This window comes from Mandrillus leucophaeus, unplaced genomic scaffold, assembly GCF_000951045.1.
Source record: "Mandrillus leucophaeus isolate KB7577 unplaced genomic scaffold, Mleu.le_1.0 Scaffold1121, whole genome shotgun sequence".
NCBI lineage: Eukaryota > Metazoa > Chordata > Mammalia > Primates > Cercopithecidae > Mandrillus > Mandrillus leucophaeus.
In genome coordinates, this window is record NW_012099444.1 from 335,942 (window position 1) to 355,312 (window position 19,371).

The window sequence follows — 19,371 nt, forward strand, 5'->3', positions numbered from 1 at the left end:
TCAAAGCATATGGACTAAGAAGTACATGCTTTTTCAAGAAGAACATATGTTTAGAGGGTTCTGAAACAATAAGAAAAACTGGTAAGGTTTAAAATACAGAGAATTGTAGTTCCAATTTCGGCAGTACATTTTAACCATCAGCTTGTTATGTAAAATAGATGAGTAGGGCAGATTAAAAATGATTGGTTTCTAAATATCAATGTTAAGTGAGGGGCTTAATCAGAAAGGTCTAATGAAGATCTTGGGGAAAGGGTGTGTGTGTGTGGGTGGGTTGGTGTTGAAGTCAGAATGATCAAAGATGGGAAAACAAGCAAAGGAAGGGTGACAAGTTAAAAGCACTGTCCAGTGGGTAGAGGAGAATACGGAAGAGATGACATTAGGCAACAGGCAAGATAGACTGAACTGGTTAGATTTGCAGATGAAAATGGGAGTTGAGAGTGACAACTTAGTTTAAAAACCTAGCACTATATAGATGTTAGTTCCACCTTCTACCAATAATAGGAGACAGGTAAGTTAAAATAATTCCTCCGAAATCCTGGAGAAATAATCATAATATACATACATGTATATGTATGTGTATATGTATATGTATATATGCATATGTATATCTACGTCTGTATTAAATTCTGAGTTTCCATCAGTGAAGTCATCGGGAATAATTTTTAGTTCATATATTTTCCAAATATCATGAGAAGAGACTCAGTAAGTAGGGCATTCATGTAAATAATCAGATTTAGCATTCTGAAACCCCAGAAAACAATAAAACATGAGAAAGACTTTAAGCTTTATAAAAATTTCTTGCTTACCTAAAGTGCATAACCTGAATCTAAACATGACACAAACTGAAATTAGACCACAGTTTACAAAATAATTGGCTTATGCACTTAAAAAAATGCCAATGTCGGCTGGGCAAGGTGGCTCACACCTGTAATCCCAGCACTTTGGGAGGCCAAGGCGGGCGGATCACGAGGTCAGAAGATCAAGACCATCGTGGCTAACACGGTGAAACCCCATCCGTACTAAAAATACAAAAAAAAATTAACTGGGTGCAGTGGCACATGCCTGTAATCCCAGCTACTCGGGAGGCTGAGGCAGGAGAATCACTTGAACCTGGGAAGCGGAGGTTGCAGTGAGCCAAGATTGCTCCACTGCACTCCAGCCTGGGCGACAGAGCGAGACTCTATCTCCAAAAATAAAACAAAAACAAAAATGCCAGTGTCATGAGACTCAGGAAAATGCACATGAGTGTGCACATGTTCCTGCACACACACACACCCCTTAAGAACTGTTCCAGGTGAAAGGAAGCTAATGAGATGTGACAAAATGGACATACTTCATGATCTTGGATTTTCTATTGTTAGATAGGACATCATTATGGGAAATCGGTGCAACCCGAATAAAGTCTGTAGTTTAGATAATAGCACTGAATCAGTGTTTAGTGCCTGATTTTGACAATAGTACTGTGATGTGTAAAAAAATTCCTTGTTTTTAGCAAATGCACATTAATATAATTAGGGGAAAAGGCATAATGTCTGCAACCTACTCTCAACTCTTACGCTGTTTTAATCACTTATGTGTGTGCCTGTGTATACACATATTTTTCATGTATTTATAAAAAATACATGTCAAAAATACATGTCATTTATATATCAAAAAATAAAAACTCCATAAGTCTTTATGGCTGGATTGAAAGCAGTAGGAAATTAGATAAATATTAGAGGGAAAACTAAGAACAGGATATAGGTCAAGTATTTTGACACAGTTATTAGTTGACTTCTTTTCTTCTATCATCAATCTCCATACACCAAAGAAGAAAAGGTTTTCAATATAATTGTAAGTTGGAAAGTAATAACAGGAACATAATATCTTAGAAATAATGACAACTGGTACCTATTAACTCATCAAATCATTTCATGTATCTATGTTCATATTGAGAAGGCAACATCCTTAATATCATCTAGCTCACTATCATTTAATGAACCAGTCTGGAACTTCACCCAGGATAAATCGTGTGATATTTATGTTTGCATATTTTTTAGTTAAAGTGAAAATAAGCCAAAAATCTAAATTGAACTTAAAAGCAAGGGGAAACTCGGTTTTTAGGGAAATGATGAAGAGGATGGGATAGCGTATCAGTTTTTGAGAAAGGGGATATGAGATCACTGGAGAGGGGCTGCCTAACAGAAATGCAGGGTTCTAAATTCAAATTTTGAAGAACATTGGTCCTCAGCTATCCTTCTATGAATAAAGTATACTCTTTGGGGGTAAAAACTGTGTAAATGGAATAGGCTATATTGTAATTAACAAGCAAGAAGGAGAATAACAAATCACTCATGCTCTCGAAGCCTATACTTACAAAGAGAAAACAGGCACCGATCATGGCTGCTTTGACTGTTACATCTAGATCTGCAGGAACATGAATTCCAAAATTGTCAGCATTTGTGAAGACATCATTTACAAATCCTGACCAGTACTTTGAAATCTTCCCAATTGTAAGCTTTTCATTAATGGTTTTCACCTTTAGAAAGAAAATAAGGAGTATTAAATTTGAAAGTGAAAAAAGTTGGTTTTGTACTTCCGAGGGTGTTTACTTCATGAGAGATTTGAATTATTTTATTTGTCACCTCCAAATGACACTTCCATGTTAGTCATTCCATCATATAAGCATAGGTTTGTAAATTTAGCTTTTCAGTTTACTTTTTAGAAACTTTGCTTTTCTGACAGTTTTCTAGTCCATCATTATTCTTTTTCTTTTTTTGTATGCAGGATAAATAATTAAGGCTCAGCCACCACAAGATGGCAGCAGGTACATAGTTCAATTGTATTATCTAAGCATGAAGGCAATTTCTTTACCTGAGGTCCAGATTTTAAACCTGAATTCTGTATCTTAAAAATATAAAAGAAGATATGTTTGAAAAATATTTCAGAAGGAATTAAATTAATTTCTAGGCATAATTTGTAAGCTTTCAAATTTCAGTTGCTAAAATTTTATAATTATTAAAACATTTAAATATTATTGGCCATTGGTAAATCACATTTTTATACTATACTCAGACATTTATTAGGCCAATCCTTTGTAACAAATCCTAAATCCAATTTTACATTAAAAAAGTCCTCCTGGCTAATGTGCCACATAGGAAGTTAAGACCAACTGGACATCAAAGTCTACCAGTCCTTCTCAGCTAGAAGGAGTTCACAAATCAACTTTATCAGTTATTCGTTTGTTTACTCTGCTTGCCATCCTGATGCTGAAAATAATTCAAGAGAAACTATCACTTTTTTCAGGGTAGTGAAAGATAGAGAATAGAGAGAGTTCCTTAGGACATTTCTATAGCATGAATGCTAAAACTCATGTTTAATATCTTTCTCAATCATATTACTCTTAGGAAAGTCATGCCAAATCCTTTGGGAACAGGGTGAAGTTAGAACAGCTCAGTTTGCAAAATTTGCATGGTATTTTATGTGCATAGTGTTTCCTGAAATCCTGAGAACTGAATGCCCTTGCTGAGATATTTATGTATGAATGCATGAAAAATAAATATACACTTTCAATTAAGCTGTCTCCTCTACCTAAGATGTATGTCCAGGACAACCTGTTAAGATAGTTTATATGGCTGCAGATCAAATTTGCAACTTTCTATTTTTTAAATATTCAATTCATACACATATAAGAATAAGGTTTTTTTGTTTTGTTTTGTTTGTTTGGTTGGTTGGTTGTTTTTTTTTTTTTACAAAACTAACTTAGCAGGTCTTGGAAACACAACTTTTGAGTTACTGCTGTTTTAATGCAACATGCTGCTGAAATGAGACCTAAACTGGGATATGTGATCACAAGGGCCATAGGAAAGAAGATACATAATTTAGGTGATTCTAAACTATATTTATTGGCTTTATGCCATGTGTCCTGTGATTCTACATAAATAAAATATACTGAAAAGAGAATGAAGTGCTAATTTTCAAAATCACAAAGTATTGGTTATCTTAAAAAAGCAAAGCTATATGTCCAAAAATTTTTGAGGTTCAAAGTCTTGGACACATTAAAATAGCAACACATTTACTATTCTAATCAAAGAGATACAGTAGTTTTTTTCATAAAACACATAGAATTATATTTAGCTAAATATGCTTTTGTTATTTTAAATTTATTAAAATTATTTTGAATAATACTTACACTGGTCTATGACATATGATACGATGGCCAAGGTGATAAATTTTGTAATATTATTTTTTAAAAATCCTTGGACTTTATATCTCTGGATTTACATATTCCTATTCTTAGCATGTACAATATGGGCTGATTACATTATATAACAAATATGTTATTTTTCTGAACTTATCTGAGATGAAATTAATTTGAACATATAAAAAATTGAATTATATTGCAAAAAAAAAAAAAATCAGGACCTAAATGAAAACTTCTTTCATTTTGTCGATTGTACCTCAAAATTCACATCGCCAAAACAGCCACATGTCGCACAAGGACCAACAATTTTCAAAATGTCTTCTTTGTTTGCATTTTGGATTGTGAATTTAGGCAGAAAGGGGTCCCACTTCTGTGCAACGTAACCAACTATAGTACCAGGAGGGGCTTGGATTTCTAACTGCAAGAAGAGATAATGACAAAATAAGATTTTCTTAAGTTATCATATTTTAATTTTACTATAATGTCAATTTACCTGTAAACAATATACTGTTATAAAATTATTTTGATATCCTATAAATCATTCTAAATATCTGCTTTTAAGGATACAGATTTTATAAAATATTTTACAGAGAACAAAGAAATTCACTGTATAAACATATGTTTAGCACAGTGCACTAAAAGTCTTTGTCTTATTTCCCTAAAGAGAATCTACCCAACGACTATCTTCTGACCCTGAGACAGTGGCTTCTTTGTCATTTTATCCCAAGTACAACAGTTGTTCAACCACTGAAGCTGTTCCTATGCGGTAACTCACATCTACTCCTTCTGATTGTAGCCACAACACTCATCTCTTTTATCAATTATTGAGTATTCATACTTTTTTCAGTCAGATTATAAACTCCCAGATTATCTGCATTTAATTGAAAACAAATGCTTCTTGCAGAGTTGTAGTCATTAAACACCAGTTTGATTGCTGGTTCGTGGCTTCCACAGTGTTGGAGACTAGTAGTTGGATTTTTGCATTATCAGGCATTACTTTAGTATTTGACTCCATTACCGTTACATATTTATGTAATCAAATCAAATATTTTGTAAAATAAATTGGGGGTGGGTACAAATTTTTAAAATGTTTGCATTTAAACCAAGCCATCTCTCCATCATCTGATCTCATTTTGACTTTTCTTATTAAGTTCATAGTCTTATGCATATGTCTGTAACATTCTTGGATAGATAAAAGTGATTTCAACTAGACGGCTCAGAATTAATATAGATTTGTTCTGAGGTCACTTTTAAAGTTATTAATTTGCTATTGACCAAATTCTTTAAAAAGTTACTAATAGGTATCAAGATATATATTATGTTTAATTTATGACCCTGGACTACCATTAAAGAAAACATTAATTATCAAAAATTTTTAAATGAGCATAATTCTGTGATCATAATGACGACACTCTCTTGGGGCATATTAATATTAAATATCCTCAGTAGACGGATGGAAATTCTTGGGCTCCATGCATGAGCACTTCAGTCATCTTATCACTTAGTCAGATGCTTGCCTAAAGATAGTTGGAGAATTAGCTTTGATATATGTTATTAGAAACTTCCCTAAATAATCATCTTTCATATTAATATTTTCCCATCATCCTAAGGTCAGTACTTATCCACAGGTTCTAACAGAGAAGATTGGGCCTAAGTTAGGACACCTGGATCAAGTCCCATCTATGATATTTCCTGATTTCTTGAATGTATAGTCATAGGTTAGCGGCCTCCACTCTCCTTCCTTGACTGCAAAATGTAGAGAGTAATTATTTCTAGCTCCTAGAGATTTCATGACTCTATTCTTGCTCATGAGTAGAATATCCTGGTATCAAAGCCAGCAAAGTAAGTAAAGTTCTGTGTCAATTGAACTGCGTATGTCAATGAAAGTTATTATTATAGGTCTACTAAATAATAATGTAAATCTATTATATATTAAAATAAAATAATTGAATTATTTCCTGTAGAACAATAACATTGTCTTGCTAAACCTTGGGTTTTGTCATAAACGGGTAAATGCATTGTGAGATTCCATAATAAATAATAATAGCTATCCAAGAGGACACCTTAGAGGAGTTTAGTATCACTTAGCACTTTCTGGACTTTGCTCCAGTTGGAGAAGACAAAGGGCATATATGCCCAATGGTGGAACCTGTAGACATTACAATTACATGACTACTATAGAGATTCCAGAGGTCTATCTCATTTACATGATGCATGACCTGTCCTCAACAGTTTACATCACGAAAGCCACCATAGTTTTTGGTTGGAAAGGAAAAAAAATTTTAGTGAATCACCAAATCCTCAAGCTGATCTGATCCTAAAGGAACAACATACTATTAATAATTGAAACAACTGACAGGTTAATTGCCTCATTGCTCCAAATGAATTCCTTTTAAAGAAACAAATGCTAATTTTAAAAATCAAAAAAGGCAACCATAGCCAGTAACTAACCTCTTGGAGGTAGCAAGGACACCAGCAGCTGTTACATCTCAAGGGCCTATTCACTGTAATGACCTCTCGACCTGAGTTATCTGTGATCCTCAGGGTGCAAGATCGCAGAGTGGAACAGAAAGTACGATTGAAGCAGATGCTTTCCTCCACTGCAAAGTAAATTCTTTGTCCCAAGCTGTTTTTAATCTCATATTTGTTGGAGGTCTCAGTACCAAGTATCACTGATGGAGCAAAATAAACCATTTTTTATAAAAACATTTTTTTCCCTTAGTATTGATAACTGTAAATAAAGAGGAGACGTCATTAAAAGAATACAGTGTCTGATCATTTATTAAGTATATGGTATCTTCTTCACACAAATTTATTTCTGTGCTCTAAATCTGTAAGACTTAGCCATGGAAATAAAAGTAAATGGTGAGAATAAAGCTATATAATTAATTAATATTTATTCCAGATATATGACCTACTTGAGAACATATAGTGTACCTTTTCACTAAAGGACAAATGCTTTAAAGAGTAATTTATAACTCAAAAAATAATTATATTATTGTTATAGAACTATTGGCACCATATGGTGATAATAGTGATTTTGTCTAAAATATTTGCTGGTAATATCTCTAAAGTTGTATGCTATCTGGCTATTTCAATTTTCACATATATTTAGGAATAATATAGAGCACTAAAACCAGAAAATACTCAAGTAATTTGAATCCAGTTAGTCATGCTTGTAAATTTGTAGAGTCTTAAATAATTTTCCTATTTGATAAATCACTGATAAAATGATAAAACAGTAACATTTTGTTTTGATAACTTTTTGTTATTTAGTTAAAACCGAGGTTTCCATTTTTGAAATTATTAAGAAATTTAAATGATTAACATCCATGGAAATAATCAAATACATTTTACTATTTTAAAGTAGATGTAATGTCAGAATTTGAATGGCAATATCACCAAAGATTCAGAGTTTTATGCTTCTATTTTATCTAAATAAGACTAATAATTTTACTTTTAGCTTTTAATTAAAAAGAGACCTAGTACTCTTTTTGATCTAATTCTGTTTTACACATTTAACTTTCTCGTTTATAATATCTTTAGATGTAGAGAAACTTGTGAAAACTAAAATATTTTCAATAGTTTTAATAAATGCATAATATATATAATGCACTTACTTCCAAGCAGCTCCACCTGCTGGTGTATAATTATCAGATCTAACTGTAAAGGATGACATAAAGGAAATAAAAAGTATTACATCACATCGAAAACCTTTGGAGATACTACTATTACCCTATTTACTACGTTGCATAAAATTAGGTGATTTTCATGCTTTCTATTAGGAAAATGGTTGAAAATATCTCACATTTTATAATGCAAAAGAATGTAACTTTTTATTATTATTATTATTTAAGTAAAAATTTAGAAGAACCCTGAAAATTCCAAGGTAGTATTGAGCAATAATAAGAATAGGAACGGAGCTGGGCGCAGTTCCTATATTTACTCCAGAAGTAAATCCAGTACTTCTGGAGGTCAAGGTAGGCAGATTGCTTGAGCCCAGGAGTTCGAGACCATCCTGCGCAAAATGGCAAACCCCTGTCTTTACAAAAAATACAAAAATTAGCTGACTGTGGTGGTATGGGCCTCTAGTCCCAGCTACACTGGAGAGAGGCGGAGATGGGAAGATCGTTTGATCCTGGGAGGTTGCGGTTGCGGTTGCGGGGAACCATGAGCCCAGTACACTCCAGCCTGGTCCCCAGAGGGAAACTCTGTCTCAATTAAAAAAAAAAAAAAAAAAAGGAGGCGGAGACAGAACTACATGTTAACTCTGCGATAATGAGAAAATTAGAGTTGATCTTGAAAACAAGAGTTTGTGAAGATTTTTAAACAATCTCTGAATTATAATGTTTAAGATGTTTTACAATTCAATTTTTTTTTTTTAAATATAGGAAACAACACAATAATGATTTGAATGCCTGACCTCTCCTCTTAACCTGTGCCTACCTCTACTATCACTCTGTCAAACTACAACTCATTTCTTTCAGTGATGGAATATACTTGTTAAACCTGAAAAGTTATTGTATATATTTTTCTCTCATTTACACTTTCCTATGGACTAAAAATGAAAATGAGTTCCTGCGGATGCCAACAAAATACCAATCTAAGTCAAATAAATGTTATGGCACTAAATACATTACAAAATTTGACTTATGTAATTAAAAATAAAGTTAATTTACAGAGGTAAAGTATCCACAGATAATTGAGAAATGACTATTAAATTAAAAAGTCTGCAATGCAAATTGTATTTTAAAGGAAATATGAAAGTTCTGTTCTTATAAAGAAATTTATTTGTGCTTATTTTATTTTTATTTTTACTTTTTGAACAGAGTTCAGCTTTGTGGCCCAGGCTGGAGTGCAGTGGCACGATCTTGGCATACTGCAACCTCCACCTCCTAGGTTCAAGCAATTCTCGTGCCTCAGCCACCTGAGCAGCTGGGATTACAGGTGCTCACCACCACGCTTGGGTAATTTTCGTACTTTTAGTAGAGACACAGGGTTTCGCCATGTTGGCCAGACTGGTCTCAAACTCCTGACCTCAAGTGATCCACCCACCTCAGCCTCTCAAAGTGCTGACATTACAGGTATGAGTCACTGTGTCTGGCCTATTTGTGTTTATTTTCAATCTGATATTCAGTACTTGAAGATCCAGTAATGCAAAAGCATGAACACTGAATATGCTGCTGATCATTGTATTTTCTAATGCTTCATTTTTCATTCCACCTTAAAATTTTCTTTCCCATATTCTCCCTTCGCATTAATAAACTCACCAGTAACTTTTAAACTAACCAGTCATTACTAAAATTTGGTATTGAGTGGACATTACAATCTCAGAACATTTGAATCTACGTGATTTCCCTCATTGTCCTTGTATGTCCTAAGGTGGAGGTAAAACTAATATCATTTTCTCTATTTAAATCTTCTTACTGATAAAATAATATGTGTGGCTACTTTTTTAAGGTTCACAAAAAATATTTTTCCAAAAATAATTTATGATCGAATATATTCTAAAACCTAAATTAACAATAATGACAAAGCTTTTTATTAGAAAAAAAATACTTGACCAAGTCTTTAGTAATGTACTGCATTAGTTCTGTTATCTTCTGAGGAAAATGGAGTGGTAAGCCTCAACAAGGATGTACATTATTATTTAGCAGTTGATCTATGCACAAGTAACTTAGAAATGGAGATCTGTGTGGTCAAAAATAAAGTGGGAGTTTAGGTACTCTGAATACTGATGTTGTGAATCAAGTTTTAGTGTTGAAATTTAGAAACTATTAATTGAAATCCACCTGACAATGAAAAAGAAGTAGTACCTCTCTAATATCCAACAACAGCAGCTTTTTAAATTGAATAACTACCATAAGGTAGTCACTGTGCTAGATATTTAGACAGTGTCTGATTTAAACCTCACAAAAACTTGGAGAGATAAATATCATTAATTTTAAATGTGAGGAAACAAGCCCACAGAGATTAAGTAATTTGCCCACGATCACAGAACTTGTAAATGGCCATCAATTCTGCCATGCATTCTACTCTGGTTCTTTACTGACATCACTACGCTAAATTTAAGGGAAATAAATCTCAAGTGACAATATGAAACTTGAATACCTTTCATATTTTCTTACTTTTATACCCTCCCCACCCTCTGTAATAACATTTGATTTGCTCTCTCTGTGAAAAAATCTCCTGGATTTGAGGGAGTTGTTTTTGGTCGTTCTTGTAGTTTTCTTTAAATAGCACATAGCCACTTATAAACCATGGCCCAAAGGGGCATTTTTCATTCTTTTTCTATTGATTGATAGACTAGGAATTTTGAAAACTTTAAACAGATTGAATTATACATTTAGGTGTCATGGCAAGTAAAACTTAACTCCTTAAGTATGAAAGCTGTAGAAATGAAAATACAATGAGAAGTTTAGATGTATGGCTTAAGAATTAATTTTCTTAAAAAATCACGTTGACAGGTATCAATTATTCCATTTGATATATGTATTTCAAAATAAATTGGATATTTATATGTTTTGTAGACTTTACCTCATTACTCTTACATACAGGTGACTAAATTATAATAATTATTCTTTGACACTTTGACACTATACAATAAAATGTTATTGACTGTATGAAAATGTAAATCTAATCTGTAATGAATCTATCAATTTTATTCTTAGATTTAATATACATTATATAGCTAAACACTCATATACGTTTATTTTCAAATTGTTTATGGAAACAAGATTCTCAATAGTAATTGGATGGACTTGATTAAAAGAGAATAATATTAAAATATTTTATTTAAATTTTTTAATTTAGAAAGATATTTATTGTATATTTCCTGTTTATTCATTGATTAATGTACTATTTCCAAATGTTCATTATTTTATTTGATTTTTGTGACTTTCAGAGAAAACATAGCATCTAAAAATTCATTTTGTATTGTGCCTCTTCCAGGCTCATGGCATAACACTTTTGAAATGCTCATTCATGGTTTTATATGTGCACTGCTTTAAAGTAAATAAAATAAATGTTCTTTTAGTATAAAGTGAGGAAATTATCTTTCTCTTTAGAAGTAGAATATTCAACAATTGGGGGCATATTTTTTTTTCTTGCAACGATTAACAAAGGTATATTTTTGGAAAATTTACTCTATTTTAGAACCAAAGCCAATGGGTTCATATCTCTACTTATTGAACGTAACAAAAATGTATTCATGTCAAGCATCTGGCTCCGGGTGTGTCATCATTCATGAATGGAAGAAGAATATGTGATGACCATATGTGATCATCAAACCTCAGCCCTCTGGCACTGGTATATCACTTTTATACTTGGCAAAACCTTGTCTGACAACATTCCCAAACAGCTTGCAGCAGTTAATCAACTCTAGTCAGCTATTACAGCTGATCCTTTCTGCAGATGGAAGATGGTAGGTTCATGTTTCCAGCTCTTTTACATATCTCCCTGAGCTCTCCAGTCTCTAAAGTACATTTGTCTGCCAGTGGGTTTCTGGAGAAGGCATCTGCAATTATAAACATTTTACCAGGAACATATGCTGCATACAGCTTAAACCCTATCAGGCATAACAGAAATCTCTTGTACCTTAAGGGAATTAACACAGAGATTTGATTTTGATAAAGGAGATAGACTTTATAGTTTGAAAGAATGCCAAACAAGCTGAAAATTGCAGCAGATGTGCTGACATCTCAATATTAGTGTAATTGTACTTCTAATCTTTTTTTAGGATAAAATACAAAAGCAACAATAATATACATACACGAATAGCAATAGCTATTTATATGCCATAAAATTCAGATAGTGATATTTTGGTTGATTTATTGTAAGGTTTGAATCCTGCCTACTCTACAATGACTGGAACAGTGACTATATCCAATAGCAATATGCTCTTTTAAGCAAATTGCCCTGGAGATGCAGTGGTGTCAGCAGACAATGTTCACTTTATAACTGCTTTCTCTTGGATTTGTGTCCTCCTCTTGAGATTCAGTTGAAGACATTGAGCTCTCAGCTCATTGCTGAAGTCTCTTTCAAGTACTTTGATCCTTAAGAACCTCTCTCTCCTCTATACACCTGAACAAATTACAATAGTGTGCTTATCAATCATTCGTATATAGGCATGCACTTTGCATTAACTTTTTTTTCTTTTTTTTTTGTCTTGCCATTTAGGTTGCAGAACTTTTGGGTGACAGGGGCTAGGTTTCATGCTTTTTATATGTCTCGAGTATAGCAAGCACTCGACAAATATTCTTTAATTAAATAGCTGTAGGTGACTAGATACATTAGAAAATTTCTTTTCTTTTCTTTCTTTCTTTTTTTTTTTTTTTCCAAGTCAGAGTCTCACTCTATCACTCAACCTGGTGTGATCACAGTTCACTGCAGCCTTGACCTTCCTGGGCTCAGGTGATCCTCCCACCTCAGCATCCTGAGTAGCTGGGACCACAAGCAAATGTCACCATGCCCTGCTAATTTTTGTAGAGATGGGATTTTATCATGTTGCCCAGCCTGGTCTGGAACTCCTGGCTTATCCACCTGCCTTGGGCTCCCAAAATGCTGGGATTACAGGCATGAACCACCATGCCTGGCATATTAGACAATTTCTTGAGGAAAAATTTGCTGACACCTTGATCAATGAACAAGTGGCTAAACATGCTAAACAGCTCCATCAAAAATATTTAGCCTCATCATTCTGTCAAATAAATAAGGAAGATAAAAGTAGTAATACGACACACTTTTAAAAATAGTATAAATAAATAAAATTAATATTTTACAATTTTATGATCTATAATGCTTTTTTCACTTCAGTAAATTATTGGTTCAAGTCTTTCAACCTTGATTGAAAAGTCAGAAAGAAAGTTTGTATTAATTTTAAGGGTAGAACATATCTGTAGGAATAGAAAGGTAAAAACACCTGGCTTAAATATTCTAGACCCGGAGGGAGACTGACTGTTGGCAGGAAACTTCTTGGCAAAGGGCGACTCAGCTGCCACGCTTGGTTCCCTGGTTTGGAAGATGAGGCAGGAAGGTTTTGGTCTGGATCTGGAGCTCCAGGAAGAAAACTAGGCAGACCTCTTCTTTGGTTCTGGGCATCTGCAAGAGAATGGAAATCCCAATCCATATTTAAATTTAGGCCATTTTATTTAGTCCTTCTTAAAATATTTGTTACTTCTTGATTGATAGGATAGTTTATCTCCTGCCTCTCATTTTAATGCCCTTTTCCTTATTTTCACTACTTACTGCCATTACCACTTGTCCCCTAAGTTAGAAAAAAAGAAGTGCAGAAGAATTCCGGTAGTAGTTGTGAGAAAAAGTTGAATTTAGCCAAAATAAATGACTTTAGAAAAAATATGCATATGTGTATATGTGTGTGTGTATATATAATTACTTGCACATATATATACACTTACTGCATATATATTTATATGCATATGTAAATTATATATTATATAAATATACAAAGCAAAATATGGAGAGTAATTATTGGTTACTTTATACATATATAAATTATATATTATATAAACATATATAAGTATATACATATAAATTGATGTTACTTCAATATATATGCAGTAATATATGTCTATATATACTTATTTTTATATATTTATATTTATATAAGTCTATATATAACCAATAATAGTTTGAAGCTATGCATCCTTTTGTAGCTCACCCAATATTACAAAATATAAAAGATATCAGAACCAAATAATTATATAAAGTTTGACTAAAATTTTTAGAGAAGATACCTGTTTTCTAAATTATTGCCAGGTAAATATGTTACAATTTAATCATCTTTTACTTAGAAATTTGGGGGTTTATTATTTACTTCGCATTGCTCTGTGTAATTTTATGGATAACCCCTAATAAGGTGGTATATGCAAAGGCCTTTTTGTTTAAAAATATAAATGATAGCTTTTCTATGATTTTTTTCTTCTCACATAACTACCATTTGGATATCTCTCTCATTAGATATCATTTTTTTCAAAGAATATCAGTATATTTACTTCTCATGTTTAGTAATCAATAAAGTGTTAGAGCTTTCACAAGTGCATTCAGTTAGTTTATCCACATTATGCTGTTTTAGATTGGGTATAGATGTGAAGCAAGGTTTGTGACAGGTATTTTCAAACATAAGAAGGGCCATTACGAAGACAAGCAACTCAGATTGTCCTAAAGACATATAAAAGAGAAGGGCAAGGACATTGCTTTTGCACTGACAACAAGTACGAAATTTATAACAGCTACACAAAGATTTGAATAAATATTCTCATTACTCACATACCAAAATTGAAGTGGAATCTATATAATTAGCAGCAAATTACAATGTTCGCACTTCAGCAATGACTCTCAGATTCATGAAGGTTTGTATGTGTGTGTGGGGGTGGGGTGGGGAAGAAATATCTTTATCTTTTAAATCTGTGAAAAATAAATTCTAAAAATGAATTTGGGTTTCCTTTGGTGGTAGTAAATTTCTCATCATTAAGAAAACTCAAGCATATTCATTCATTCATTCATTCATTCATTTGTTTATTCATGAAGTAAATTCATTCATTTATTTATTTAACCTTAAGGTTATTAAAATCAACTGAGTTTATTATTATTAGTGTAGGGCCATTCGGTTTGTACTGGTGTGTGATACGTAGAATGTAGGCATGCTTTATGGTTAGGATCAAACGGAATAACTTGTCAAATGGCCCCACTCAAATACAGCCTAATACTGATAATACTATAGCAGTTTGGTTTCCACAAGGACTCTCATGCTTAACTTCTCATACATCTGGGGCAGATACAAAGGATATAGGTTTTAGACCTCCCCTTACTCTTGAGAACATCTCCTCAATGGGATCCTAAGAAGTAAACCCAGAGAAAGACTATGTAACACTATGTCAGATTTGGGAGAAGAGCTAATGGCCATTAATATAGCAATAATGACTCAAAAATATTAAAAGGTAATAAACAATAAACATTTTTTCTTTAGCATTAGTGCAAAATGTACCATTATCACTTTCAGAAAAACATAGAGGCAAAATTATGATCAAGCGAAAACTAGTTCACAATGATAAAATCCAGAATAGTGGTCCATCTTGGGAAAGGGAGGATGCATGGCTATTGGCTAGAAAGAGAACTTAATAGAATCTAGAAATGTCTATATCTTGATCTTGGTGGTGGTCACGAGTGTGTCCTTATTTTAAAAATCATGGAGCCTAGGTTTTGTGCTCTTTATGTCCCTCACTGCACATATTATCTCTCAATTAAAAACCATGTGTAGGGATCAATTTCTAACAATAGCTGGTATAAGATTATTATTTTCTCTCTCACTGTAAACTTAATTGTTAAAGGGACTCACAGATTACCCCAATTTTATCCTGTAAATTATGTTTGTTGTAACAAAATGCCGTAGGTTATGGAGAATTTGGCAAGTTACTGTACATTCCCACCCAGGCCTGGAGGACCTTAGACTTCACAGCAGGTCCAGAGGCATTAATGCACTTGAGGCTCAGAGGATATTATGTCCAAAGTCTTTATTTAGGAGTAGAGTATGGGTGAGTCTCTGCCTGAGACTGTTGAGAGACATCAGTATTCTGCGCTCACCTGCTGCTTCTTCTGGGATTTTAGTTCACATTGAAGCAACCTTGGAGACAGCTCTTGCTCAGTTCAGATCACCCTGTTTGAGAGCAACTTGCTCTTAAATTGTGTTAATTTCTACTGAGTCAGGGGGTTCCAGATCACACAAATGTCTCTTCAGTTCTAATGGCACCCGGCATTTAGACTGTCTTTTGGTTTAGTAGTGCTGATTGATCTGCCTATGAAACGTATGAAATGTACACTTAGTCTGCGTTCCCTGGGAAAATGGGAATTGCCAATATAGTTACTGGGCAAGAAAACATTATGTTATAAATTATGTCTTTATATACAGTTGAAGAAAACTATCCGCAAAAGTGTTTTACTTAGATAATGGTGATAATTTGACTTGTCCTCTTAAACAAGGTATCTAATTCACAAGAAAGCTTCATTGTCACTTATATTCTCCTAGGTAGTATGAATTCTCTGATAGGTGTTTTATCCACTCCATGTATTAAATATTTTGAGCCGGTTGCAGAAGGAGGTCAGTTTTCCACCTGAAGTTTTGCTTCTAAGTTTAGACTTGGGTCTTTATCATTATGGAACATCACTGCTTCCTGGTAGATTAATCATATTTTGACATAATATTACTTTCCAGTCACAAGTTTCTTCAAAGACTCAGACCACCAGATGAAGAAGGAACTCCTTTGAATTTCTTACTGGCTTTGAATTTCTATCTACTCTTTTAAAAATGTATAACTAGCTTATAAATATTTTATACACTCTGCAACTCTTTACCTTGCAGGCTACAGTATTGCTGTAACTCTTATTTTATAAAGTGACAAAGTATTTTGGACTAAATGTTAGCGTCAGTCTTAAATGAAAGGAAATTTTGTCAAGGTTTTTTGTTTGTCTTCAGACAGAAAAAATGATGACACATATATCAAATTCTTGATTTTGCTATTTCACATCTATATTTCACAATTTGTGTGTGCTTTCCCAGTGATTCTGAGGGACCGAGGGACTGGTCTATATTAAAGATTGATAAAAATGGAAAGATTATCTCATTTGTTTCATATTAAACAGTGTCCAAAAGTATGTTTTGATAAAGGAAGAAAGTAAGCATACACATTTGCTTGAATGGATCACTAATTGAGGATACCACAAATTGATGGGCCCTATTATCCTATTTGTAATTAATTTTAAAGGTTTTCACCAATTATACTAATCATCATTCTTCATGCTAAAACTTTTAATTAGAGCCTAGGCTTTAATGGTTCATTCTGACAATGAAAGGAGAGCACATTATAATTTTATTTTTTATACAGTCTCACAAGTGTTTTTAGTGAGATTGCAGCTTACTTTAAAAACAACTATATCTCTTGTCTTTTGAGAATTTCTTTAAAGTAAGATAACAGTGATGATATTTTTGCAGTTTTAGGAATTTGAGAAAAAACTCATCAGTCCTACTCCCAAAGTCTGCTAAGTGATCTGCGTGCTTAAAGTAGATATTTTCTGTTTGTTTTCTATCTTTAATTTACCATACGGAAATTGCAAGATATTTTTGCTTTATAATTCAGAAATACTTATTTCTAGCCAATCAAATGTGAGAATCAATAATAACACCTGTCGGATTCTTTATAATAAATGGTTATATCACCTAATTTGAATAACAAATGGGAAATTAAAACTTAGAGAGTGTAACTGGATTGTTTGTAACTCAAAGGATAAATGGGATGGATTTATGGGATGGATATCCCATTCCCCTTTATGTCCTATTTCACATTGCCTGCTTGTATCAAAACATCTCATGTATCCCATAGGTATATATACCTACTATGTACACACATACATTTTTAAAATTGTAATTTTTAAAAAATTATTAAATTGCACTTTAACACTTTCTGACTTATATGTGAAAAGTTTTCTTCAAATCCTTTTAAACTCAAAATACCACCCTGTCCTTGTGTTTAACATTAAAGATTCCCATTCTAAACTTTGCTATGCAGCTTTTCTTATTAATTCACTATGTTTGTGTTCATGATAACTAAAGCATCGTTTACATCTGAACTTTTACAGTCTGTCACATAGAGTGTTTTTAAATTTAACTCAACATGCTCCTGGGAGTTAGAATTTTAAAATCACAATGTTCAAAAGTGACAAATGACAGCTTTTAAGATACCAGTCTAACTGGTTGTAACACATCCACAATTGTTCATTTTTAGTCATAATAGAAGAAAAAAATTATTAGTTGGTTATATTTACTCTTACCTTTAGAGGCCATGAAGATGTCTGAGTCACTTCTTCAAAGGCTGCCAGGTTGGAAAACAAAGGCTTTTCTTGTTGCAGCAAGGAGAGAAAACGCAGCAGGCACAAAACTTCAGAAGGCGTTTGTCTACCTCTTGTCAGCTTACATATAACAGAGGAAGGGAGTCCCTTGCTGTTTCTAGACTTCCGGATTTTATCAGTTTGGACAACAGAGTGAGATGAAACTGTCACAAAAGTAAACACTGTTCAGAAACCATCATATAACTTTGGTGGCTGAAGGAACAATTTAAAAATAATGAAAATCAGAAAGGAAAACACACAACACTCATTTTAAGTGTATTTTTTTTTTTACCAAGTTGTTTTTGTATTTCTTAGAATATACATGCTTTCATTCAGTCTTATATCAGAAATATCCTGTATTTCTTAATTTCTAGAAGTCTCCATTCCAGATTCTGTGATAAAACCTCCTATTGTGTAAATTTTTGACAGTTCTAAATACAATTCTTTACATGTTGACAATGTTTGAACATTATTATTGTTATTTTTCTTTTGGCTTTATCTCCATCCCTTCAACTCAAAACAAACAAGAAGAGGATATATTCCCTACAAGTATAAAAATACTTCTTTATTTTCATTTTTTAATTGAATTTGATTAATCAGAGGCATTGGAATATACAAACCTTCAATAGCCTTGCAAAGCGAATCAAAATTTAGATGATATTTAACTGCATTGAATTCTAAGGAAAGAAAACAAATGCTGTAACCTTGACTAGACAGCTCGTATTTCTAAATGCAGCTGCCCAGGTGACCATGCAGATTTTGCTCACCAAGTCAATTGCCCTAGATGGTATGATTCACAAAGGTTGAACATGCAGGATATATTGCGTTATCAGCAATAGTGTCTATTTCTAAAAATAGTTAAGAGACTTCAGAGACTTAAAATGGGTGTTGTGAGACTTCAGAAGGTATACCTGGTGATGAAAAATTATAAAGTCAATCTCACAGTTTGCAGACTGCCAAAAGTTTGAATTTTCCTTATTTGACAAAGACGAGTGGTTTTGTTGTTGTTGTTCTCTTAGTGTTTGGAGTTGAAAAAAGCTACCATTATTTAAGTTGTCGTTTGGCAGAAAAGATGTGTAAATATGATTAGTATTTTTAAATTAAACTGCATGTTTCCTAAGTTTTTTTAAATGTTTGTCATGAGCATTTGGAAAAACGTTAATGCAAAAAATTAAGTTATTAACACTATCAAATAAGATGTTTTGAAATGTGGTCATAATTCACCAGTTAACTTTGACTGCTCTACACAGCACAAATTTTGGAATAAAGTACTCAGTGTTCTTCTCCAA

The 19,371-nt window shown here is 33.0% G+C and overlaps 1 protein-coding gene across 1 annotated transcript in view; it reads right to left on the bottom strand.

Moving 5' to 3' along the window:
• The window catches only part of PLSCR5 (phospholipid scramblase family, member 5), a 28,802-nt gene extending 10,743 nt beyond the window's left edge, over positions 1-18,059 (bottom strand). Inside the window, exons 1-6 of the mRNA XM_011995159.1 lie at positions 18,026-18,059; positions 13,140-13,282; positions 7,804-7,846; positions 6,635-6,855; positions 4,440-4,601; positions 2,357-2,518 (exon numbers count right to left, since the gene is read on the bottom strand). Of these exons, the coding sequence (XP_011850549.1) occupies positions 2,357-2,518; positions 4,440-4,601; positions 6,635-6,855; positions 7,804-7,846; positions 13,140-13,282; positions 18,026-18,038 (744 nt within the window). The 5' untranslated portion in view covers positions 18,039-18,059. The remainder of the gene's footprint in view (positions 1-2,356; positions 2,519-4,439; positions 4,602-6,634; positions 6,856-7,803; positions 7,847-13,139; positions 13,283-18,025) is intronic.
• Positions 18,060-19,371: the final 1,312 nt, after the last annotated feature.